The sequence below is a fragment of the Mus caroli genome, chromosome 11, assembly GCF_900094665.2.
Source record: "Mus caroli chromosome 11, CAROLI_EIJ_v1.1, whole genome shotgun sequence".
Lineage (NCBI taxonomy): Eukaryota > Metazoa > Chordata > Mammalia > Rodentia > Muridae > Mus > Mus caroli.
Window position 1 is genome coordinate 62,594,379 of NC_034580.1, and position 27,381 is coordinate 62,621,759.

General features: G+C 45.0%; 1 protein-coding gene across 2 annotated transcripts in view; it reads right to left on the reverse strand.

Annotated features, from left to right (window-relative positions):
* The window catches only part of Usp43 (ubiquitin specific peptidase 43), a 61,572-nt gene that overhangs the window by 14,327 nt on the left and 19,864 nt on the right, over positions 1-27,381 (reverse strand). Inside the window, exons 4-13 of one of the 2 annotated variants that reach the window (XM_021177354.2) lie at positions 23,430-23,522; positions 21,786-21,921; positions 17,540-17,675; positions 15,940-16,075; positions 12,410-12,521; positions 7,808-7,911; positions 5,641-5,718; positions 4,713-4,839; positions 4,248-4,581; positions 831-989 (exon numbers count right to left, since the gene is read on the reverse strand). In XM_021177354.2, the coding sequence (XP_021033013.1) occupies positions 831-989; positions 4,248-4,581; positions 4,713-4,839; positions 5,641-5,718; positions 7,808-7,911; positions 12,410-12,521; positions 15,940-16,075; positions 17,540-17,675; positions 21,786-21,921; positions 23,430-23,522 (1,415 nt within the window). Of the gene's footprint in view, positions 1-830; positions 990-4,232; positions 4,582-4,712; positions 4,840-5,640; positions 5,719-7,807; positions 7,912-12,409; positions 12,522-15,939; positions 16,076-17,539; positions 17,676-21,785; positions 21,922-23,429; positions 23,523-27,381 lie in introns of both variants that reach the window. The other variant, XM_021177353.2, reaches the window with a different exon arrangement.

Genomic DNA, 27,381 nt, shown 5'->3' on the forward strand with positions numbered 1-27,381 from the left:
TATCTTTCAGCCCTGGACTAACAGAACCAGAGGGGAACTATAGAAACAAGGGTGAAGGCCAGAGGGGAAGCCAGCAATGGGTTCCAATCCTTGGAACCATGATGTCTAGTGAACACAGGAAAGGTGGTTCCTTGGTGCATTCAAATGTCTTCTATGAAATTATTTGTTGCCAACCCTAGCTTCCTAAATGGGACTACTCTTCCAGAGCCATATTTCTAGGATTTTAGTAGTCACAGCAAAAGCCATTGTCAGAGTGATAGCATCTGCCCCCTGGACCCATGGCACCAGATCCTATAGGAACACATGAAGCTCAACCAAATCTCCATAACGGGCATGTAAGGATACCTCCCTCTGGCCATCTCTAAGAGGTTTATTATTGTTAAACACTACATATTACTTGAGGAGTTTCCTGAGTAGCCCAGGCTAGTCTAAACTCATGATCCTCCTGTCTCAGCTTTCCCCTGGGATGAGATTATAGGCATGAGTCACCATGCCTGGATCTACGTGTTTTATTCCTCTCTCAATGTCTACCTTCTATAAATGGACGGCAGGCTTGAGATAGTTTTGATTCAAACCCAGAAGACTCTTCATTTTCTCTGGCTATTTTCCAATAATGATTAGGAAAAGAGTGTGGGGTGTATGTGTGTGTGTGTCCCAATAGCACATGTGTGGAGGTCAAAGAAAACTTGCAGGAATAGGTTTAAAGGATCAACTCAAGTTGCTAAGGATAGTGGCAAGTATCCTTACAGCTGAGCCATCTCCCTGGCCCAGGACATCTCAACTCTTAATATGACCTCCAAACCCATCCCCTCCTGAGCTGTGGCACACACCTCTCATGGAGCTGCTGGCTGACCAGGGAGGGATGCTGTTCCGCTTCTGGTAGAACAGGATGTAAGCCCCCCTGGTGTTGACCTCATCCTCTCGCAGGGCCTCCACTGTGCTGTCGTCATAGCTGTACCACTGGCCGTCCAGGGAGTTCCGGCAATAGGCTGTAAGGTTCAAACCCCAAGTTCAATGCTTAGAGCCCCAAGGCAGGAAGATGCTCTCCCACCAGCAGAGCTCAAAATGGAGATGCTTAAAGTAGGACGGCAAAATGTCCATTTTTAGCTAGAACTGATTTCTGTAAAAACTAGAAAAAGACAAGTTCCCCAACCCGGTTATCTTAGCCAGGATTGCTCACTGGAAGGTGAGTGCACACTGTCATCTCGTCCAGCACAGTCTCTCCTAACACGGGGCCTTGAGTTACAAGGTCAGCCAGTACCATCAACTACCGCTCAGCCGATTATACTGAGATATGTCAACGTGCACATCTCTTGATGGCCATGGAAGAGAAAAGTAAGTCTCCTGGTTGCCTTTTCCTACTTAAGGACTGGAGCCCAACATTTACAGGAAGGTGAACATGATTCTGACCACCTCCAACCAGCTATAAACACTTGGCCCTCCAAGCCCAGTGCACAGCCCCCAGACCCACTGGTCCTGAAGTTGGCCAACTTTTAGTGATTGGCCAGACCAGCAAATACCCCAGGCCTTAAAAGAGTGTACAGAAATCAGTTCTAGCTAAAAATGGACATTTTTGATTTCCTATTTTAAGCATGTCCATTTAAGCATGTATGAGAAAGGCACATACAAGTTAGCTACCTCCATTCTGAAATTTCCCCCTATCAAAAGCTTATCATGGAGGAAATGACACATCAAAGGTTATTATTGCAGCAATATTGCAAAGCAAAAGAATGAGTGTGTGTGCCCTAATCCTCTGTATATCAGTGTGGAAACCACTAAGCTAGATCATGAACTGAAAAAAAACTCAGCTATGGATTTATATTCAAATCTTGTGCTTAAAAATGAGTGGCAGAGTGAAGCTAAAGGCAGGCTCTCTCTCTCTCTCTCTAACTCATTATTGGTTCTTTGTGAATTTCACATCAGACACCACCCACCCTAATTCTACTCATTCCCCCTCCCCTTATAACCACCCTCTACATTTGCAACCTCCCTAGCAACAGAGGGGAAAAACACTCATTGTGGAAGCTATAGGGTGTCACAGTGTGTTTAAGGGTCTCTCTTTAGGTTGTCAGTTTTTAACAATTTTTTTTTTTAATTTTTAAAAATAAATACAAGGGCATTTCCAGAACTGAAGAGCAAGCCTCTGCCTCCCGAGTCCTGGTGAATGAAAAGACCCACACAGAGGGGCAGCCTCTGAAATTCCAGGGCAGCAGTGATAAAGGACCTGAAAGCTTCCAGAAAGAAACTGGATCCCAGAAAAGGAAAGGAAACTGGCTGCCCCATCTCCCAAAGCAAGAGTCTTGTTCTTACCCCCACTCCCCATGGAACATCCCTGTCCAAAGACTATGGGGAAATGACCATTGAGCTAGAATTCTATGTCCAACAAGGCTGCCAGTCAAGGGTAGCAGCAAAGGCATTTTAAGACATGTGGTGACTCAAATGTACTCCCATTGCCCTCTCTACGGAGCCACTAGGTGTGCTCCCCTATATGAAGAAGCTGGTGATTGTCTATGATCCCCTGTATGGAGCACCTACTACTGCCTCTTTACTAAACCAGCATACTCCCTAACCGTATGCTAAGTGTTTACTCATATACCCATCGAAAAAGTGGTGCTCTCACTCCTCACCAAAGAAATTTCTCTCCGCAATAGAGAGAACTGAATACGGAAAACCACAGCTGACCAAGCTGCAGAGAACAAGAGACCATGTGGTACCCAGCCCCAGCTGGATACATCTACAACACAGCTCCCGCACCTAGGGCTTGGAACACTGAGGAAGGGTGGGTGGGAAGACTGTAAGAGCCAGAGGAAAAGGAAGTCTGCTGTGAGACTGCTCCTGGAAATGTCAGGGAAGCTTCATCCATTAAGTCTCAACCACACGGCTGCCTAAACAAGACCAGAACAGGGACAACAGCAATAGGCACTCTAACACGGAGGGAGTGAACCTCATAGGGCCTCCGCCCTAGACAAAGAAGGACAAGCAACTGAGGAAAAAACAGTCCGTCCCAGGGAAGAGCTCCCCCTCCCCCCATTGCTTATCTCATACCAAGTGGTCAGGTCTGAGATCACACATAACATAATATAGACTGAGCACATTGTATTCCATGTTTAGGAATATATGTGTATATACACATATACAATTAAAGAAAAAGAGACCATGAATTTGAGAGAGCAAGGTGGGAGTACATGAGAGGGATTGGAGAGAAGAAAGGGGGACAAATGATGTATTTTAATTTCAAAAAAGTAAATATTATTATTTTTAAAATCTCAAGCAAACACAGCGGGAAAGATGGCTCCCAAGATGTACATTCACATAGGTTTCAGGGGATTTGTGCTGAGCTATTTTTAGTCCAGGGGGAAAAGATTGGGGATCTGACTGGACAGGGTCCTCCAGGCTGAAACTGGTAGCCCCTGTCACCTGGAGCAGGACAGCTGTGCAGAACCGGTCGGGTAGCACAGTAGAGCAGCACAAGAGGAACCTGGTGCCCACTGCAGCCTTCATATGATCAGCCAAGTCCCATCCTTCAACCTTTCTCTGTTCGCTCGCAAGGTCCTTGTTTCCCTCTTTCTCTCCAAGGGCACTGTATAGCAGTGTGGAATCTGAGATCACGTCCCAAGCCTCTCATGAGGCTCACAGGGATGAACCTCCACAACTGTGTACCCACTGGACATGGAACTGCTGCTGCCAACAGCTCGCCTACAGGCTTCTGCCATCACTAAGATGGGACGGAAAGAATGGCATTGGTCAAGAAGAGGTCAGTCATGCCATCTCTGAGAATACCCACAGGGAAGGCTTCACCATGAGAGTTGCTTAGGAGTTTGTTTCTCTCTTTGTCTACTGCTTCTAAATGACCCAGTTGAATAGAAACAAAAAGCACCCCACAACATAAAGGGATGCCTATCTAGTAAGTGAGACTCTCTGTGTTGTATCATGAATGAGGGCAAACGTCACATCCTGGGTCTGGTAGTTTACCCTCCCATATTTGATGTGCCTATAAATACCAGACATTACTAACATCATAGTGCAACACAGTCTAAGTCAAAACCAGCTTCTCAGAGGACTGGGCACTGTTTCTTTTTCCCCTGTGTGCTGTGGGTGACAAACCAGCCACAGTGAATGGAGAGAGTGCTGGCCTACAAGAAGCACCAATTCTGGGGACATCTTGAGGCTCTGGCTAGAGCCAAGTCCTATGGCAATGGCTGCTGCACACAGAGAGGCATGGCAAGGCTCACCTGTGTAATGCCCACCTTGCAGACTGCCATGGTGGTTGCAGACAGCATACAAGTCGTAGAGAAAGTCCAGTGGGTAGGTGGTGGGGAGGCAGATTGGCTGCTTCCAGGAGGACCAAGGGCCAGGCCCCGCCTTGGAGTTGGTGCTCCTCCGTGCTACATGGGGAGCCATGTTGAGTCCAGACAGTGGGAACTTCACCAGCGTGGAGAGCTTGTTCCTTCGCTCTCCGACCTGACAGAACCGTTTCAGATGGATGATCAGGATGTCGGGCAGAGTCCACAAACTCAGCTTGACCACACCCTGCTGGAGGACTTGGCAGTGAGGGCACTTCCATGCATCATCCTGGGCCAGCTGGAAAGGAAGCCATCAAGACTGTGAGGTCACCAGAGTACACAGACAACTCACCACTGCACAGCCACAAGGCAACCAGTTCCCCTCCCAGCCAGGGACTAGTGTGGTGAGGGAGGGGGAAGGGGACAGACCTGCTCCTCCTTGGTATAGGACTGAAAACATTCGTCCAGGGTGCAGCTGGGCTGCTGGTGTGCCTGCTGCTGCCGCCACACACTGTCTGCATCCTGGACCCGTTCCTCCTGGAGGCTTCCAAACAGGCTAGATGGAATGAAAAGACTCTCTCAGAGCGCTCTCTCTCTCTCTCTCTCTCTCTCTCTCTCTCTCTCTCTCTCTCTCTCTCTCTCTCTCTGATCTAACTGCCTCTACAGAAAACCTGGCAGGGCATCAGACAGACAAAGCTAAAACCTGTGGGTCCCTAAAACCTCCTGCACCCCTGACTTTGCACTCACTTTTAGGGAATCACCTGTCTCCCCAACCAGCCCCTCAAAAAATCAAGTCCTAGGTTTACCCAACTTAGCACCAGCTTTAGTACCTGGCAAGAGAGGAAGCAGTACTTGCTGGATTGAAGCATGCCCTCTTACAAAGTCTGGCTGATTTACTAGCTGGCTATGAGAGGCAGCCAAGTGAAGTGATGAGCCCAGATTCAAGCCAACCAGGCCGGTTCAAACCCCAGCTCTGTAGGCATTGCTTAACCTCTGTGCATCTCAGTTTCAACCTCTACGCAACTCATAGTCCTCCCACGTAGGATGGGATGAAGATGAAACCAATAGCTCATTGGAAATTAGTGCTCTGAGCAGTGAATGGCCCAGGCTGGGGGCTCTGTAAGCACTTACTACACCTAACACCCCCACTGACCCCATCATGGTCACCATACCCATCGTGGCTATTTAAATAGACAGTTGTAAGTTCTCTCAGAGGAATGGCGTTCATCATCTTGAGGTGTGTGTGTGTGTGCAGGATCTTACACTCTAATTAGGTAAAACTCTAGGTCCAGGAAAAGTTTATGGTCAGAGGCCTATCCTAGCCAAAGTCTGCAGGAATAAAATTCTATTAACTCACCGCTCTGTGACAGAGCTATCCCATTCCACAGCCAGCTTAACATGAGGAGGGCCTCCTGGCCTCCTGAGGTGCAAAGCCCTGAGGAGAGAATGAGGAAACCTGTCAGAAAACAGATCCTTCCCACAGTTCTCAGGGCTCATCAGCCAGCTTTCCCCCTCTCCCTGGAGGAATGTTCCAAACAAAAACACCACAGAAAATGACCCCAAACCACACTAAAGGTTTCTAAGTCTGCTGAAGGCCCCTGACTACCTCTTAATGCCCTTTCACTGATATTCCCAGGAGATGGGAGCTCTAAAGCCTTCTAGCTACTATGACTCAACGAACTGCTTTACTGAAGGCCCTGCTACCCTCTTCAGTGTCTACAAGACACATTGCCATGGTGTGACTATGAAAGGTCTCCCATATGCTCACACCACCATTGGTGACATGCTTTAGCAGGGAAGCTTATCTGGAGTAGGTCACTGGGTGTATCCTGTCTCTAACTTCCTCCTGTATCTCTGTTTCCTGGCAAACATGAGGTCAGGAAGATTCTCCAGCATGTGATGTTCTGCCTCACCACAGGTCCCAGAACACCAGAGCCAGCTACGATGGACTGAAAGCATGAGACAGAATAAATCTCCCCTTCCCTGAAGGTGTTCCTGCCAGGGACTTGGTCACAGCCCCACAAAGTCAGACAAGCACCCAAATGAGCATCTCACACAGAAAGCCAGTACTGATGAAGCCCCAAGAGAGCTAACATCCCTCCCTGCCAACAACAACAACGCAGAAGGAGCCGCTGCAAACCCACCCACACTACTCAAAGTCTTGCAAACCCCCCAATGTGTAAACAAAAATCTCAGTGAGTAGAACTTTACTCCTCCCACCATCTGGGGCTCCACTCATTTCAGAAAAGCAGGAGAAATGAAGGGAGGGAGCGAAGGGTAGGAAGTTTTACCCTGAATCAAGAAGAACAGTAGTGGCCAAGTTCATGCCCAAAGTACTGGTTAGAATTTGTGACAATGTCACCAAGATTCAATAGAAAGTTCTGGACACACAGAATCTTCACACGGTGTGATGAGAATGCACACACTCCATATGAGGACACATAGCAAGTACAATGCCCATTCTTTCTTTTCAATGTATGTTGCATCCCTTTGTCCTTCCACTTAGGTGTTCCCTCTCAAGTTCCTGTCATGGACTGGTAACAACTAGTTTAGGCTGGATTCAGCCTTTAGAGCACATGTTGAATTACCTGTCATCTCCAATACCAAATGCCACAAGGACCCTTCTTCCCTAGTACTTCCTTTTCCTGTAAGACAGGTTCTGGCTGACACAGCTCCCCTCTCCCTAACTTACCAGTTAAGGAGCATATAAATGGGGCATTCTGGGGAGACTTCTGGTCTACCTCTACATGCCAGACAAGCAGTTCAAGCTGACCAAGTCAGGAAACCAGAGAACCTTACTGTGCACTATGCTCTATAGGAATATCAACAAAGCATCAGATTACTAATTCAGAGAGCAAAATCACCCCACAGACATTGTGCCAGCCTTGAAGATATCTACACAAGGCTGCACTGTGACAAGCTATTGAACAGACATGTGGAGCATCATGAAGTCATGGTTCACCACCCTTTACAGTTTAGGACTTATAATACAGCTATAGCATTCTCACCCAGCTCTAAGGGGACACTCATCCCAACTGGGTCTGAAGCACAGCCAACCACATGGTGGGTGCGTCAGGTAGACCAATCTGGGTGCAAACTCAGGTTTCTCTAGTCACCACCTGTGTAAGTCTGAGCAAGTTGATCTCTGGTGGTCTCATGATCCTTCATCTTTGAAGTGGCCATTCTTGGACACAAGGTTTTTAAAAAGTAGCAAAATGTGTCTAAAGACCCAACAAGGTAGCTGGTACTAGAGAGGGACCAATAAAGAATAGCTAGAATTATGGGTAATTTTATTGTTATGTAGTCATCTTTTTTTTTTTTTTTGGTTTTTCGAGACAGGGTTTCTCTGTGTAGCCCTGGCTGTCCTGGCACTCACTTTGTAGACCAGGCTGGCCTCGAACTCAGAAATCCGCCTGCCTCTGCCTCCCGAGTGCTGGGATTAAAGGCGTGCGCCACCACGCCCGGCTTGTAGTCGTCTTCTATAAACCCAGCTCAGTAAGAACACAAGCTCTCTCTTCCCTTACCTGTCAACTGCCCAGTGGCAAAGAGGCCGGCTGTCCTTTGGAGATAAGTAGCTGCAGGCCAAGGAGAGCCCCACAACCCGGATGGAGAACAGAGTCCCCAGGTCCTGCCGTGACAAAACCAGAGGCAACAGTTTATCACGCAGTCCATTTTGCAGAGTAATTGACTCTGACATACAAATTAATCAAAAGTGCAAGCACTTTTCTCTATAGTATTTTGAACATTCTATTAATAACTGGTATTTAAAATGGATAGATACGAAGGCTTCATTGTTTTGAAGATCCAGTCTTTTAATATAGTGATCTAATGCCATGCTTGATCTAGTGAACACAACCCCACACACAATAAACATGGTATATGTAAAAACAAGTATTTAACTGAAGTAGATACTGATTCAATAAATTCAAAGTAAAATTGATTTTTTTTTAGTCAATTATTGATAAGTAGTTCAATCTTCTTTATGGACAGGATTATCATCACCACAAATAAGACAGCTGTGTACAAACAAGTTCATACACACATGCTGATATTCTAGCACTTCTGAAGCTGAAGCAAGTCTCACAGAGATACACTTACATTATAGGTGCCTCAAAAAAACAAAACAAAACAGTGGGACAAATAACCCAATTCAAAACTGTCCAGAGGACCTAAATTCATGCTTCTCGAACACATGCAAATAACAAAAGTGTAATGAAGATGGTTGCTACCATTTGTAACTAGGAAATGTGAACCAAAGAATCAAGACCACAATGAGTTGTCATTCAAACCCACCAGAACAATTATATTTCTACCTATATTCTAATTCTGAAAGGGGAGAGGAGTAAGTGTTGGGGAGGATGTGAAGAAATGGGAGCCCACATGCACAGTTGGTGAGAATGTATACCAGAGCTGTGGAAATCAACTAGAGTTTCTTGAAAGGTTGTGCCTACAGCTACCATCTGGTCCATTAACCTTACTCCTGTAAATGTAGGTAAATCTGTATGTGTGGGGACTTCAAGAGATATCTGCAAACTCATGGTCAAAACAACATTTTTCCATATAGTCAAAAAGTGGGAACAACCCACATATTGATAACAGATAAATAGGTAAATGAAATGCAGTGGATACACACAACTCAATTTCAAAAGGGTTTAAAAAAGAAGGATTGGGATGGAGATAGAGTTTGGTGGTAGAGTACATTCTAAGCAGGCTCTGGGTCTGACCCCAGAAACACACACATGTACACGAACACACACATACACACTCATACTAATAACATACACACAAATAACATACACATGCACATACACACACACATCACAGAACAGCAGAAATCTACCATCTTTGTGGTAGTAATTCATCACCCTTTACCTTCAGCCTGAACTTCTAAGCTTGGGAGAGCTTTATTGCATGCAAGACCCTGAGGTCCATCCTATGCACACTAGGAGGGAGCTAGGGGGTGGAGGAAAATCTGGCATATGCTACGGGCTAGCAGGTATGGAACAGGGTATTCTGTTATGCTGTTAAATGGAAATGGATACAGGGTTTTTGTGGGAGGATCATTTTAAAAATTGAGAGTACAGTAATCATTATACAGGATGGCAAAGCCAATTAACATATACTTATGAATGGTTAAGTCATATATTTTGCCAAAAAAAAAAATCAATGCAGTCTGCATTCAAATGAAGAAATATAGTTTTTAAAGCTGTCACTCAAGAACTTGGCTACAATCAAAAAAATAAAATAACATTTCCTTCTAAATTAAAGTTGACGGCAGACATCTGGACTTAAAATCCTGGGCGAGAGGCACGAGATATATGTCAGATTCCGTCTGGCAAGAAAAAAGGAGGAAAGCTTTATAATTCCAGGAAAGAGTAATGTCCAGCGCTTTGGAAGATCAAAGGTCCAAACCACAGTGAGACAACTGTGAGGGGGCTGCTGAGGCTGTGGCAGCTTCCATAAGCAAGGAGTAACTAGAGACAAAGCTAGAGCCATGTATAAGGTCGTTCTGTTTTAATGAAATTTAATTATTTGTCTCCCTGCGTTTGTTTTCATTGAACACTTGGTCCATACAGCAGCCTACTAGGAGGTAGGGTCTTATGAGAGATGCTTAGGTTACTGGGGCATCCTTAAAAGGAACTCCGAAAGTCTAGTTCTCCAACTCTCCGTCATACCTGAGCCATGATGGCTTTGTCCCCATAGGGTTGTGGCATTAGGATAGGTTGAGAACTGGTCTAGACAGCGAAGTTCCGGGACTACTGTCAAAAGACCAAACACCCCATGTATCTACCAACGATAAATGTACAGTGTGTGGTTAATCGATAGTTTTGACCAGACCAAATCAATGGCTGGAAGCCTGCTAACCTCAGAGGCTTTGGTTCAGATTGACCATGGAAGCGGTGTACACTTTCTAAGAAACAAAGAAAGGTTTCCTTTGTCAGTCCTAACTAAGCCTTGCTGTTGGCACAGAGAGGTCACCCTTAACACAGATCCCAAGATCTATATGGAGGCAGCCAACCCTGCGTAAAGAAATAGTGCTGATCTCACACACCCAAGTTTAAATAGTGACCATAAAAAAAAAAAAAGCTCTTTCAGTAATGTCTTTTTTTCCCATAATTCATGCAAATTAATTCTCTCTAGCAAATGGCTCGTGTTTATAAGAAACCCTTTCCTGTCCTCTATTCTAGGGTAAGCCAATTCATCTTAGAACCTTCAGTGTATGCTCACGATGCTGAATCTCTTCAGCTCAGTTTTGAGAACTCTGGAGATTTTCTTTTCAAATTACTGCCATGTGGAGCCAGTCTTTAACACAGTATTAAAAGGATTAAGGCTGGGGGCTGGTGAGGTGGCTCAGTGATTAAGAACGCTTGCTGCCCTTGCATAGGAACCACAGTCTGTTCCCAGCACCTACATGAGACAGCTCACAACTGCCTGGAACTCCAGTTCCAGGGACTCAGACTCCCTCTTCTGGCCTCCTCGGGTGGTGCACACGTGTGGTGTACATAGCAGTAAGGAGGCACATATACATAAATTAAAAAGTAAAACAAAACAAAAAAAACCCAACTTTTTAAAACCAGTATGGGTTAAGTAGGAGGGCTATCCTGAGAGCCTGGCAGCCATTCTGAGCACATGACTCCCAGAGCACAGCATGCCCAGCATCACATTCACCAACAAGAAAAAGGCTGCGGCTTCCTGCATTGGAATCCCGCTAACTGCACTGGGGGTCCGATTAGTTCTTGATGTTAAAAGACTGTAAGAACACAGAAGCAGTAAATGCTCGCAACAAGAAAAGGAACAGGAGCAGCTGAGGAAGGAAGAGGCAGCGGAAATACGCGCTCACATGAAAGTGGTCTCATCCCTTTTAACAGTCCGTAGCACACAGTCTGGGGACAGCTGCCACTGTTACTAGGGAGCCTGACCTACTTGTGGGGAAGCTCACTTCTAATTCAGGCTCCTCAGTGCAGCGAACAAATCCTTTAGACATAAAGGTCCGGACAAATGCAGTGAAGGTTTTAATAAGGTGCTTTTTGGTATGAACTCTAAGTCGAATGTATAGGGCCGTCTCTGAGTAGGAATAGCCATTGTGAGAGATTATCTCTATAAAGTAGTTTGCTATCACCCCATTGAAAGGCTCTTTTTAAACAGTTTCTAAACCAAGAGACTACTGAGGCAACCTTACAGAACCTAGCCCCATCCGTGCCGGAGCAGTTCTTGACACGGAAGCTGTAAATCGATGGTTTTATGCTTGCTGAAATTCAGTGAGTTTTAAACCACCTTTAAAACCTTTCCAGGACAAGACAAGAAGGCATTTTGTCCTTGAGCTTTTAAAGTCAGGTTCTCAAAGCAAAATTATTTTATTATCTAGATTTCACTCATGGACATTAGTCTCATCAGCCAACAATTTTCCACAGAAATTACATCTCAAGGGCTGGCAGCAATGGCTCAGTGGGCAAAGGCTCTTGCTGCCAAGCCTGGCAACCTGAGCTAAATACTTTCCATACTCACATGGTGGAAGAAGAGAACCAACTCCCCAAAGCAGTGCTCTGACCACCACGTGTGCATCACACACGAACATGCACAGAAGCATACACAATAAGTGAATAAGTAAAAATGTATTTCAAACAAATTTAGAAAATAAAAACAAAAAATAAATTCCGTTTCAAGCCAGGGGTAGTAACTCATGCCTGTAGCCTCAGAACTTGGGGAAGTTGAGGCAGGAGGACTGGACTACAAAGTTAAGACCTTGTCTCAAGAGAGAAGGTTGGGGGAGGAGAAAAAGAGGGAAATTTCATCAAGTATCTTCAAATTTTTATCTAGATGTCTAAACTACAATTTACTATGTGTCAGCCCCTAATGAAAACAATGGCAGGCCATAAAGACATGAAATTGAGAATAATAACCCAAATGTTACTCTTTATTTCATTGGTCCTTGTGAAAGGCATCTCCTAATGTCAGAGGTGAAAACACTACAAGCCACAAAAGGGTAACTGTTTGCACATAAGTGCCACATAAGTACCCACACACTGCACACAAGTACACATACACACAAACACATGCATGCACACACACATGCATTCACACACACAAACACATGTATGCACACACACACACACGTGCACACAGACCTGTGCAGAGACCTCACTCCTCATGAGGCATCGAACCTTGCTGAGAATACACTGTTGAAGCTGGGCCCAGGAGATTGTTCTATCTTCCCGAATCAGGAACGGTGGTCCAAACCTGGAAATCCGAGGAAATAAGTCATTTTTCTGCAGAGGAAAACCCAACAAGAGTCATGGATGTGTGATTCGCTCCGGTTCCTCTCCAGTGGATTAGAAAATTGTTAGGAGCCAAGTACAATATGGAGTTGCCGGTTGCTTATATATGTTACACACAAGCTGCAGTACAGACTATTCCAAGAGATGAGCTGCCTTCCAGAGAACAGGGAGGAAAGGGATGTGGGAACAAGAGCAGGGCATCCAGATGACAACACCATCCTTGTCCTGTCTCAGTAATATTCTCATTACCGACAAGTTTTCCACATCCCAACCCACTGAATGTCCAGCTGTAGGCTTGTCAGTGAGCACAGGATGTCCGTAGGAACCCCAGCTGATCTGACTAGATAATGCAAAACTGTTGAATCGATGTTGGTAAAGCTGGGCAGGAACATGAAGGCCCCTGTGTGGATAGGGAAGGGCCCTGTGCAGCCCCTGATGGACAGATCAGCTCATCAACCTAGTCCTGTATTGTGCAGCACTCTGAGTTGCTTCCAGTTGGTTATTATTGGAACAATGCTGTTTATGGCAGGAACTACACATATTCTTAGACACAGACCCTCCACTCTGTGGGACCACTTGTCCTCCTAGGATGGAGGTTCTATAAAGAGAAAGGCAAAGCCAGTGCCACCCAAATGCCCTACAGAAAGCCGTGGCAGTTTACCAGGGAAGCAAGCACCTCTCTGCTCAGGTCCCTGGATAAACAGCGGGCTTTCTGTTTTATCATCTTGACAAGTAAGTTGCTTTGTTCTTGCTCAGAACGATTAATGCAGATTTCCTTAGCAATCTGAAGAACTAAAATAGAATCTCGCTACTTCTGTTAGACTTTCCTCGCTGCCAAGGACACTGAATCTTTTACCCCATGCGTGTGTTCTGTGGACTCCTCTTACCATGAGAGGTGTTATCTCATCTGAGCAAGAGCTAGGTTTTCCGTAACTGAGGTGAATCCTTCAGTCTCACAAGACCTACATATTTTCCCTCATTTTCTTTTGCCCTTAAGTTTTTATATTTGGGGGTGAGGGAGTCGCTGGCGAGATGGCTCAGTGGGTAAGAGCACTGACTGCTCTTCTGAAGGTCCTGAGTTCAGATTCCAGCAACCACATGGTAGCTCACAATCACCCCTAATGAGATCTAACACACTCTTCTGGTGTGTCTGGAGTCAGATACAGTATACTTATATATAATAATAAATAAATATTTGGGCCAGAGCAAGCAGGGACTGAGCGAGCAGGGCTGACTGGAGTGAGCAGAGGTCCTAAATATTCAATTGCCAACAACCACATGAAGGCTTACAACCATCTGTACAGCTACAGTGTACTACTCACATAAAAAAAAAAAAATAAATCTTTTCTTAAAAAGTTTTTACATTTGGTTTCAGTTTAAAATGTTAATTTTTTTTGAAACATAAGCCTTCTCTTTCGTGGCCTCCTGTTTTATGTGTTATAAAAACAGCCTCTTCTACTCAAAGACATAAATAGTCTATGTTGGTTTTCTTTCTGTTTTGTCTGCTTTGTTGAGAAAGGGACTCACTCAGGGGAGTGCCAGCGTGCTCACCTACACTGCTTTCATGGTAACTTTTCTGTGATTACTTTGTTAATTAATTGGGAATTTATATGTAAAAATTTACAGCAAAAGAAAAGATTGTTTTAAAATAAAAAGCAATTTGTTTAGCCTTAATTATTGGATAAAGCATCCATCCCCAAGACTATGAAATAAATTTCATTTTATCATATAATAAATACCTAAAGATACTTTGGCCTATTTGGGTTCTGAGATTATTTTCATATTCTTTTATCTACATCGTACTATTTTAACAATTAAATTTTTATTGAGCTGTATATCACACTATACACCTATGATTCTAGGAGCTAAGTAGGAGCTAAGGCAGAAGGATTATAAATTTGGAGCCAGCCTGAGCTACATAGGGAGTTCAAGGCTAGTCTGGGCTACAGAGTAAGACCCTATTTCAAAAAAAAAAACATCAGCGGCAACAGCATTGTGGTTGTCACCATCTCTCCTTCCCCCTCCCCCGACATCCCTGGGTATTCCTACCACCTTACCATCCCAGATACCTCTTAGAACCGTTTTCATCAATCTAAGCATCTCTCAGAGGACTTCTCCTGTGTTTTTATTTTGTATTGTTATATAGTGCTGAGCTTTGGACATACTAAGCACACACTGCAGCACTGGGCCACACCAGAATTCTCTCTCTGTCTTTTAAAGTTTATTTTGTGAGTATGAATATGTTTGCCTGGATACATGTATGTGCACCACATGCATGCCTAGTGTCATTACAGGACAGAACGAATCTCCTTGGAGTTACAGATGGTTGTGAGCCACCATGGGATACTAGGAGGCAAAGCAGGTTCTCCCGAAAAGCAGCAAGGACCCTTAGCCATGAGCCGCCTCTCCAGCCCCCAGACTTCTTTAAACATCTTGTTAGCACTTTAGCTGGCACATGATCCATATACACATTTACAGGGTCCACTGCAATGTTTCAATGCATGCACGCACTGTAGAAGGATCAATCAGGGTCGTATCTGTCAACCAAACAGTCACAATGTCCTTTAAGACACTTAATCTGACTATATCAAAAAGTTGTCTGTTTTTGACTATTTAATAATATAACCCATTCACTCTCCTGAATCCTTTAATTCGTTTGAATCACGTTCCAGCTCATGTCTCCTGGACAAACTGTCAAACTACAAACAGTGCTGGGTTTTATTTCCTTTACCTCCACCCTTTTATTTCCCCCTAGTGACCTGTCTACTATGTAGCTCCTGCTGACCTGTAACTTGCTACGTAGCAGAGGCTGGCCTCACAATCCTCCTGCCTCAGCCTCCAGACTAACTGAGATTACAGGTGTGCACGGCCATGCTTCACTTTCCTCTTGTAGCCAGTTTTCCTGTATGGATGCTGCTGGCCTTCACAGTAGTAGTGGTGCTCCTGCAATTAACGGGAAACCTCTGGTGTTTAATTAAGGATGGTGTCACCATCTGCTTGAGGCAATTACAGCTAATCCTTTTGCTCAGAAGCACTCTGCTCTCATCTTCTACTTTATTAACAATGGGAATCGATACTTATTAAGTTAGAAGTATTCTAGATAGAAACCAAGTATAGAGCCCAGCATGGTGGTCTACTCTGTAATCCCAGCAATGGGGAGAAAGAGACAGGAAGATCAGGAGTCCTGAGCCAGTCTTGGTTACAAAGTGAATTTAAAGCCAACCTGGGCTATATGACATGAAGAAAGAGAAGGGAGGCAGGGAAGGGGGGATTGAAGGAGGGAGAGAGGGAGGGAGGGAAAGAGGGAGGGAGGGAGGGGTGGCAAGCACAGGTCTACAAATCCCACTTATCACATGAACACAGGAAGGAGATTCACATACCTGCTCGCCTGCTGCCCTGAGCCCACCAGGTTACAGAAGAGGATGACCACCCTGTTCTCACTGTGGAGAGGCCCAGAGAATCGCTGGTTGTCACGGACTGGCAAGCGCGGTGACACTGACAGACCAGATGGATGGGCTGGAGAAGAGAATGACACCAGAGCATCCAGTCACCAGTGGGGAAAGGACACCTGGGACTTTGAGGGGAGAAGGTGGGGCTCCCAGCACCTGGCATACAAAATTCATATACATAAGATTTTGCGGTTTTAGTCAGCCAATAATTTTAAAAGATGGGCCTGAGTTTGGTTAGAAAATTTCAAAAGCAATCTAAAAGGCAACCCGAAATTACCTGCGTTGTTTTTATGTCTCCATCTAAGAGAACCTTAGAGCATCCCCTACTGGGGACAGAAGAGAGGGCCTCTACTTCTAATCAGTTCTGAAATACAGATTTGTTTTTTTTTTTTCCTCAAGGAAAATATGCGTTACCCATGATTAAATTTGAAATGAAGACTTATTTCCCTGGGTTATAAGACGGTCAAGGTCAATCAGGCTTTTGTTCCAGATCACATGGCCTGCTTTTCTCCTGTTAACGCAGAGAACATCAAACATCTGCTTCTCACAGCTCACTGACTGGGCTACCTAAGGACATGGGCTCAGAGCACAGGATTCACCTGAGGTGTGACAAGTCGCCATCCACATTATCAACCCTACAATACCATGCTTTTTCCTACCATCCGGGCCGACGATAAATAAATGTTCATTCGTAAATTAGGCGCAGTGGGAGAATAGCAACGAAAAGTAATAAAATAGAATGGGAACAAGTTACCATCATCAAGGTTATTTAATATCCACCAGTTGGGGGGCTAGGGCATAGGTGGAGAACTGCCTGACGAGCCTGTGTAAGTCTCTGAGTTTGATCCACAAAACAGAGATACACATTAGCAATGGGTCCTTTTGAAACCTTTCATTTCATGTGTTCAGAGTACAGGGCGTGTAGGAAACAAACTCCAAAAGGGGAATCTGGAAGGAGTGGGGGCTGCTGCATGCTGCAATGGGGTCTTTAAACATGGCCTTCTAAACTGGCTGACTGTGCTAAAATGTGCACTGATACACAATGAAAATTAGCTTTTTTAAAAAAAGATCACCATTTTTATCTGCCAGAGATTAATATCTCTTAAGCTCTTTGCCTGTCTACAGCTCAACTGGTAGAAATTTGACTCCAGACAAGGGCTGTGAATTGTAACAGTCCTGAACATCAGCACCTCCTGCTAAGCAATGATTCTCAGAATGTGGTTCCTGGACCTGCAGCATCAGCACGTCCAGGACTATGATTGACATGCAGAGTCTCAGGCTCCTCCTCAGGCCTTCTGACTCGGAAACTCTGAGCCCAGAAGTCTGCTTTAAGTAGCCCTCTGGGCAATTCTAATACTCACCGAGATTCTTAATATCAACCATCTGCAGGTAAGTTACAGAGGAAGTGAGTGTAGCAACTGCAAGCATTAAAGACTCTCTCTCTGCCTTAGCACCCTGGGAAGACACCCCCAGTCCCCGCGCCCCCCTCACTCATGCTGTCCCAAACAACTTATGTAAGGCACTACTGTACCTGAGAGCGTCCCCAGACCAGGTGAGGGAGGGACTTGGAAAGCATACACATTGTCACCCTCTGCAATGGTATTCAGGTCCTCTTCATCAAAGAATGACCGCTGGAATCCATTGGGATACAGTTCAACCAAGATCACCTGAGATGAGGAGGATTGTGTTCTCAAAAAGAACCCACTAGATAAGAATTCAAAGACAGAGCCGGCGAGAGGGCTCAGTGGGGAAAGGAGCTTGCTGCCAAGCCTGCTGACCAGAATTTGATCCTTGGAACCCACACCATTGAAGGAGAGAACTGACTCTTACAAGTTATCCTCTGGACTCCATATGTATGCATACACACACACACAAACACACACACACACACATACACACACACACAGAGACATATGCTAAATAAAAATAAAATTAAAAATAACTCAGTCTTAAAACTTATTTCTCCTTTCCCTCCAAGTATCTACATATTTTAAATCATAAAATATAGCAAACATAATAATTTGATTAAGCACAGACATTTCAAATGCAGCCACACAAAAATTAAAAAAAAAAAGATCTAAACTTTCACACCTAACTAACCTACCATAGCACAAATAGGATAAAAACATGCTAGATAAATAAAAACAGATCTCCATGAACAGCGCTCCATTAAGAAGGGTTCCTCAAGCCTGAAAAACATGTTCATGGAACACAAGAAGATGGTCACACGGCAGGAAAGAGACCTGGCTTCCCCGGAAACCAATCCAGCATCTTGATATAAAGACCTCACAGTGTCCATCTGAGGCCCCGAAGCTGGAAAGTTCTCTTGTAAAAGAGACATTTCAGGCTTAAAAAAAACCAGCCGGGCAGTGGTGATGCACACCTTTAATCCCAGCACATGGGAGGCAGAGGCAGGTGAATTTCTGAGTTCGAGGCCAGCCTGGTCTACAGAGTGAGTTCCAGAACAGCCAGGGCTACACAGAGAAACCCTGTCTTGAAAAACCAAAAACAACAACAACAACAACAAAAAACCAAAAAAACCAGTGTGAACCAGAAGAAAAGTTTGAGTTGTAGAAAGGAAATGAACCAAAGAAAGTAGTAATTAATATTACTAATTACATAAACATTAAATTTAACACTTCATCACTGATGAATGGCCACACACCATAACATGATGAAACCAAGTTTAACTACAAGTGTGGGCGTGTGGGTATTATAGTCTGGAACTATAAGAACTCCTATTAACTATCTACAACAACGTTTTGTGAGAGGGTCAGGGTCAAGGTTGAGGGAAGTTCTCAGTACATATCCCTGGCTGGCCTGGCCTGGAATCTGCAGGAATCCACCTGCCTCAGCCTCTCAGAGGCTGGATTATAGGTGTGAGCCATCAACACCTGGCTACTATCTGTAGTAATATCTAAATCAAAAAGATGCAAGAAAACTGAAGCACCGAACCAAGACCTCTGTGAGAAGGTCTTCTCTTTCAGAAGATTTAACATTAGACTTTACTCATTTTCCCCACCGGCTTTTAGTAAAAATTAAAATAAATTGATGTAAGTATCCCAAGTCACGAGACACTGAATAAATACACCCAGATGCTTCCATTACCGTAGACAAACATGCCAATCAAAGAAATCAAAACATCAAGAGGGATGTTCAGTTCCAATCAGACTGTCCTGACACCATGTGAGTTCCACGCTCCTCACAAATGCATCCGACATTCTGCATTCCTGACAGTCCTGTGGCTACTCAACCCCTGCCTCCATCAGAGTGGCCCTCTCTGTCTTCCATTAATGTCATGGCTCCCAAAAGTCATGCTCTTCCCACCACCACCACCACCACCACCCTCTCCCACCCCTCTCTCTCACATCTACACACACACACACACACACACAGAGAGAGAGAGAGAGAGAGAGAGAGAGAGAGAGAGAGAGAGAGAGAGAGAGAGAGACCTCTAGAACACTTAAGAGCTCATTTATTTTTACATTTATTTTATGAGGGCGGGGGCCTGGCATGTGCAAACTACAGCATGTGTTTAGCAGTCAGAAGACAACTTTCTCAGTTCCCTCCTTCTGCCATGAACTCAGGGCTTCAGGCTTGAAGGCGAACACCATTACAAGAAAAATATGCATTATTTTTCCCCTGGGTGAGAGTTTCACAAAAATCCTCCAGGTAGAAATGGAGGTCACAGGCCGGGCGTGGTGGTGCACGCCTTTAATCCCAGCACTCGGGAGGCAGAGGCAGGTGGATTTCTGAGTTCGAGGCCAGCCTGGTCTACAAAGTGAGTTCCCAAAAAAGAAAAAAAAAAAAGAAAAAGAAAAAGGGGGTCACGACTACTCAGACAGAGGTGGGAGGGGTCGGTAGACTGATGACAGAAGCCTTGGTAACCAGGGTGATTGATTGTACAAATATACAGATATAGCCACAACCTTAAGATGTGTATACTTTGTTGGATGTGTGTTATGAAGTACCTAAAAAACTTAAACATAATTTTTGTTTGCTTAATTTTAAAAGGTTCTACCAGGTTACCTGAGAAACATAAACTTTCCATTTTATAGTTACAGAAACAAGGCCCAAGTCAGAGAGAGCTGGAGAGCAGCCGAGTCACAGCTAGAACCCCACTCGGAGCCCCTCTGTGATGGTAGTCTTTACTGCCAACTGACTGCGTTCAGGATCACCGTGGAAACGCAGCTGCAAGTGCCCATGGGTATATTTCTAGAAAGGTTTAGCTGAAGATGAAGACCCGCCATGAATGTGAGCAGCAGCAGCCCATGGCCTGGGGATGGGCAGAATGCTAAGAAGGCAAGCAGAGTTCCACAGTCATCTCTCTCTGCTCCCTGACTGCAGATGGACCTGGGAGCAGCTGCCTGAGCCCTGCCCATCCCCCAGCGACGGCAGGCTACAATGTAGCCCTCAAAGCCCCCAGCGACGGCAGGCTACAATGCAGCCCTCAAAGCCAAAATGAACCAACCTTTCAGCCCTTCCTCCCTTGCCTTTTGCCATGAATTTGTTTACAGCAACTAGGAAACTCTTGTGGCCTCTCATCTTGTTTGTCACTGTATCACTTTTATCCCACCACACATCACAGGGGTCCTCTGGGCACAGTAAAGCCAATTCTTCACCAGGACTCCAGAGGAAGCAAAATCAAGCCGAGAGTGTCAGCTCACACACGTAACCTCAGCACTCAGAGGAGGCTGAGGGGAGAGAATTACCAGGGGTGTGAGACTAGCCTGGGCTTCACAGTCAGTTCCACAGCAGTCTAAACTACAGAGTGAGAAGATCCTGTCTCAAAAATTAAGTAATTAACAACTACATATATGAAACAAAGACAGGTTGTTTTGGTACATGCCTTCTAAGCCACAGAATGAGACTCTGTCTAAATAAATAAAAAATCAATCAATCAATCAATCAATCAATCAATCAATCAAAGACAGGTCAGGTAGTACATGCTGAGCCCGAGGCAGGAAGGTCATGTGGTCAAAGCCAGCTTGGGCTACCAAGGAGGCAGGCTTAAGCCAGCAGAACAGTTTCCCACCTTCTCCATCTCCTCTCCTCTCACAAACTTTCAATGTGTGCATCTCACTAAGCATCCCTCCAGTCCCCCGCCGATATTCTCAGGAGTGGGAAAGCGTAAAAGCACATGCATTCCCATCCCAGCTTAGCCACCTCCTTGCTGTGTGACCTTGGACAATTCACTTAACCCCTCTGAACCTTTTTCCTCACTTCCAAGATGAAGACCTCTGTAATATCTTCTTTATAAGAGTGGTCAGGATTAACCCATGAGATAAACTGAGCACTGTGCCACATGCCTATATTTCAACACTGGGAAGGCTGAGGCAGAAGGATGGATAGGAATTTAAGGCCACCCTGGAATATATATATATATATATATATATATATATATATATATATATATATATATAGGGGTACCAGGCCAGCCAGAATCATATAGTGAGACCTTATGTCAGAAGGGAGGGAGGGGAGACAGAGGGAGAAAACCACCAAGGGACAGGGCCCACACTTAGTAAACATGACTGGTTAGCTGCTGTTGGATCACAATTACCACCACCTTCTGAACTGCAAAGTGTCTCTTTGCGGTCACCCTGAGTAATAATGCAGAAGTCAAGGCCGGGTCACCACAGACACCGAGGGACAACTAATCAAATAGAAGCCAGTGAGTCATGCTGGAGTCATCTGGGAACCACACACTAGCCTGGGCAGCTGGCCCAGTCAGCATTCTGTCATCCAATGGCCAGGCCCCAGCCGTTCCAGCACACCTCCTCTGCAGGGACGCCTCCTTCCTCTGCAACCATCTTCCTCAAGGCCGCCACTGTGCTGAGGATTGGCACGGCCAAGCCAACACGCAGAAACCGCTGGCTCTTTGTGGGGAACACCAAAGTGACACTCAAGAATCTGGAAAACAGAAAGGGAGCCAAAATTCTTAAAGGACTGAAAGGAATGGTCACCAATGCCATGGTCCATGGCTGGCAGGCTCAGTCCTTAGACACATTTTGCTAATTAGGTCCCTGCACGTTAGGTGCCCAGCCGCTAGGCGGCAGGAGAGAGCCAAATCTCCCAAACTGCTTTTCCCTGGGGTTGAAATAAGAGAATTTTGAGTAGAAATCACACTATATAGATCTCCGTCCGGTCCCTCTGATCCTAAGACTGTTAACAGATAAACAGTTAAAACAAATGAATAAAATAAAATAAAACAAACAAAGAAAACTCTGCATTTTGTAAATCAAAACAGCCAAGTGGTTTATTTTAGAAGAAATCAACTCTACTGGTCGCTTTCCCACCAATGAAAATTTCCCTTCCAGTCTCTGCTTTCACTTCCCCTCACAGACCCCAGAGCCCACTCCTGAGGGACAGTGACTGCTGTGCTGTAGTAATTAGCCAAGTCACAAGCTGGGATTAGAACCTGGGAAGTCTGCCCCAGAGTCACTGCTTTAACCACTGTGCTACGTACGGAGACTCCTCAGTCACAGCCTACATTTTGATTCTATCAACAGTGGTATAACCCATGTTACTGTATAAGACCACCGTCATGCTTATGACACAGACAGCACAGCAGTTCTGAGCAGATGGAAGTGTGACTGTCATGTGTGGCTTTGTGAAGAAGTCCTGTGTTCTGCTAGATCGTAAGCATGCAGATGTGGCTAGGAAGGGGAGGAGACAGGACTGAACAAGGTGGGAACACAATGAAGAAATACCTCCGCCTCCAGGCCCACACTGGCTCCTACAGTCACCTTCCACAACACAGGCCAGGCCAGCGGTGTTGATGGCAAGGTGGGATTCTGGGAAAGAGACTGCACTGCCAGGCCTTGCTTTCAGACACTGCAACCCACTGCTCTCTCACCCCAATACCAATTTTTTCCTCACCTGTACCAAACAAGCCTTTTTTTCTTTCTCTTTCTTTCCTCCTTCATGAAATAATCTCCTTATAGTCGAGTATGGTAGCTCATGCCTACAGACACAGCACTTGGGAGGCTAAGGCAGAGGGATTGGCTATAGAATGAGACTTTGTCCATAAATAAATAATAAATAGGAAATACAGAAAAGAAAATTTTCCCATATCTTTATGAAGAAGGGACAAGATTGTGAGATATGGCAGGGAAGAGCATGTGGCAACAGAAGCCCTTGTCTGATTGAAGTGGGGGCTGTGCTAGCTCCTGAGCAGGCCAGAGATCTAAGTCAGGACACTGCGTGGACTCAGCACGTACACACAAAAGCATCCTGTTCATCAGCTGGAGACTGCACACCCCTTTCTCTTTAATTGCCTATTAACTGAGTGGCACCTGACTGTACAACCAGTCTTAGAGACAGCTAAGTGAAAAATGGCAGCTCCAGGAAGAGAAGGTTCTCAGGAAAGAGGGACCAAGTACAGTGGGCGTGCCACAGCACTCGGGACACTCACGTACCTCGTCTGGCGCAAGGGGATGGGAAGGGACACACACAGGAAAGGGTCAAAGGTGTTGCTTTGTTTCAGGCAGTGTGGACAAGTCAAGGAAGACCTGTGAAGGCAAGAGCAGAGATGAACCATCATCAGACTTAGGTAGTTTGGTAACCCTCAAACATCGCCACAGAATTACTGCAGCACTTCCTTTCCAGCAGTTCCATGCAGAACTGAAAGCAGGTGTTCAACGATCACTTCTGTGTGAATGCTGCTGCAGTCCTGCACAAGCCTCAGAGCCGGAACCAACCAGAGTACCCAGCAATAGATAAGGGGGTAGACAAAATGTGGAATACAACTTAGCCATAAAACAAAACATAGTCCCTGGAAATATGTCAAGTACCAAGAAATACCCAGCTCTATAGTATCATTTTATTGATTGATTGATTGATTGATTGTTTTTTTCCAGACAGGGTTTCTCTGTGTAGACCAGGCTGGCCTCGAACTCAGAAATCTGCTTGCTTCTGCCTACTAAGTGCTGGGATTCAAGGCGTGTGCCACCACTGCCCGGCTGTATCATTCTATTTATATGAGCTATCTAGAATAGGAAATGCCAAAGAGATGCACTTCAAATCGGTGGTTTCTAGAAGCTGGGGGCAAAGGAAGTGGAATGTGACTATTCCCTGGGTACCAGATTTCCCTGAGCCCCCAAAACACATGAATCACTTTTTTGAGATGGCTATTTGATTTATTCATTTGTTTACTTAATTGATAGGGAGGGTGGGTGGGTGCCACAGTACATATATCGAGTCAGAACAGTCTCTGGGAGTTGGTCTTTTCCTTCCACCATGTGGGTTCTGGCATAGAACTTAGGTCATCAGGTTTGGCAACAAGTGCCTTTACCCTCTGAGCCATCTCACAAGCCTAGCCCACAGATGGATTTTTAGAGGTGCAGACTTCCAGGTTTTCCTGACATACATTACATATCAATGACACAGGGGAGGGACTCTAGCATCTTAAGTATAAAAACTTTCCAAGAGTCAGATGTGGTATTTCATAACTGTAATTCTAGCACTCAAGAGGCTAAGGTAGAAGGATGGAAAGTTCCAGGCCATTATTGTAGGCTATATAGCAAGATACTATTTCAAAGATAACAACAGTAACAACAACAACAACAACAACATAGCAAGAAGGTGAACCTATAGATTCACCTGAGGTGTCTGCTCTTTGCCAGATCCTGGGGATACAAGTTACCTAATGGTTACAATAGGGATACAAGTTATCTAAGTGGATAGAAGTTTCTAGAAGGTTGGTAGCAATTAGAAAACAGTCCCCAGTAGTCTTTTGTTTCCTTGTCTGTTGTGTTGGTGGTAGTGTTGGAGCATAGGGCTTCAGAGATGCTAGGTCCACTGTCTACAATACACCATACCCCCCTGCCTTTTCTGTTTAACACTGACCCCAGAGAATAGATGTAGTGTTTTGATAAATGGCAACACTGCCCTACAGCCTTCACTGGCCATGGCATTTGTGGAGTTCCCTCAGCTCCTGCTTCTCTTCAGATCACACCACCTCTCCAGACCACTGTGGGCAGAGGTATGCACCAAGCCACAGGATACACTCTTGTGTTTGGAAAACTTTCCAATCCCCAGTTCAAGCTCTCCTTTTAGCCTCAAAAAAACAAAACCAGGTGTGGTGTTTTTTGTTTTTTGGTTTTTTTTTTTTTTTTTTTCTTTCATAGAGTTGCATTGTATCAAACTGGTTCAAGAATATGGCTTTGGTTTCTTTTTTTTTAAATTTACTTATGTGTGTCTGTGCATGTGAGCATATGTGGGTGCCTGCAGAGGCCTGAAGGGGATGTTGGAGCCTTTGGAACGGGAGTTAGAGGAGTTTGTGAGCTGCCTCATGTGGGTTCTGGGATCAAAATGCATCCTCTGTAAGAGCAATAAGTGCTCGTAACCTCTGAGACAATTTCCTGCCCCAAGATGACCTTATATGAGCCCTGAACTTATTTCATGTAGTAATATGTGTGATTTGTGAAAAAATAAAAATTTTCTAAGCCATTGGCTAATTGTATGTATGTGTGTTTGTGGGTGTGTGTGTGTGTGTACATATCTTATGGTAGTTAGAACTGAACCCACAGAACTGTACTGTATTGAACTTCATAGACTTGTATCATACCCAAATGACTCAAGAATATGACCTTGCCATCCCAAGGATGTACTTTATCACTGGGCTATAACCCCACTCTTATTTTGTAAAGAACAAAGATAACATGTTGTTCTTAAGTTAAACTACAGAAAAGATGGGAAATATACCTGTTTCTCAGAAATTGGTAATGGTGACAGATTAAATATGACCAGTGGGCCCAAAACTGTAGATGGAGGTCCTGGGTTTAGTCCTCAGTACCTCAGGAGAAGTGGGAACTGAAGAGGAGATAGAAGACAGAGAACCCACAATTACCCATCACCCCCAGTTTCATAAAGGAGACCAACAGCATCCATACTCCTCCATGGAATAGACAAATTATCACCACTCAGTACATTATCTTGGAGCTGTCCCATCCATCCCACTGCAGAAAAGCATGTCTCGGTACCTCCAAAGCCCTTGCTTGCACAGGCTCCTCAGGACACTTTCTCTATATGACAGGCTCTCTGGCTTAAAGTGGTATTCTCTGCTGTCACCACCACAAACACCTCTTGTGCTCTTGTAGATGAGAAATCTACTGGAAGGGCACTATAGATCCTTAACATTTGACCAACTCAAATATCACTTCCTGAGAAGCCCAGCCCTGAAGACCCATCCATCCCACTTAAAGTCAGGAGCCTAGCATACACTTCAAAGTACCTTCAATTTAAATACAAAAAAACCAACCAACCAACCAACAAACAAACAAACCACCCACCAATAATGCTTAGATAAAAAAGCTCCCCCTGTGCCCTTGCCACTGACCCATCTTGACCTGCTTCTCGCTTGTTTTCTGTTTGTCTGGTTTTGAGAGAGTCTTTTTCTGTACCCTAGGCTGGCCTGTTTAACTATGTAGTCCTAGCTGACTTCAAACTCAGCAATCCCTATCTCAGCCTCTCAAGTGCTGGGACGACAGGCCTTCACCATTGCGACTAGTTCTTTCTATTCCTTAAACTTGCCCTCCCAACACCTGAATTCACATAGATCATTGCCTACTTAGGCACCTTGTCTCTGCGACTGCCCCACCTGGAATACCTAGTCCCAGTGATTTGACTGGCAGACTTCTTGTCACTCCCCTCTTTGCTCAAATGTCCACCTGAAAAGAGGGCTTCCAGATTTCATCATCTAATGCCAAGTCTCCTACCTCTCAGGTCCTTAGGTCCCCTCTTATTATTCAAGATATTTGGAGCAGGGGAAGGATGGGAGGGGGAATGTCTGTCATCACTCCCTATACACACACCTGGACAGAATTTAAGATTGGGGCTGGAAAGATGACTCAGTGATTAAGAGTATTTTTCTCTTCCAGAAGACCCCAGTTCAATTCCCAGCCCTCACATGGCAGCTCACGATATCCATACAGAGTTTAGGCTCATTCTGTAGAGCTCTGTACTACCCAGTACTCCCAGCAACCGAAGAGAAGGTGCACATTCCACAGTAACTCCAGCCGCTTCCACATGGTCCTCCCTCCCTGGAACAGAGGGTGGGCCCCTCTCCAGGCCTTTTCCTGCTCCCCTAGAAGGTAGCTCCAAAGCATTCAGACGCTACATGGGCCCCCTAAACTATCATTCTCAAAGATGGCGGGGCCTGCTTATTCATTCCCTCAGAAATCGCTGACAATAATGCAAATCCTTAAACAGAGAAGTTTTATGTCAGCCCCTCCCAGTCAAATGCAAAGAACAAAAGTCTCCCAGAAAGGATGAAAATATGGGACTGGAAGTTGGGAAATTCTAAAAGACTAAATATCACCTGCTTGAAGGGAAGTAATTAAGAAAAGAAACTCACTAAGAGCTCTGGGG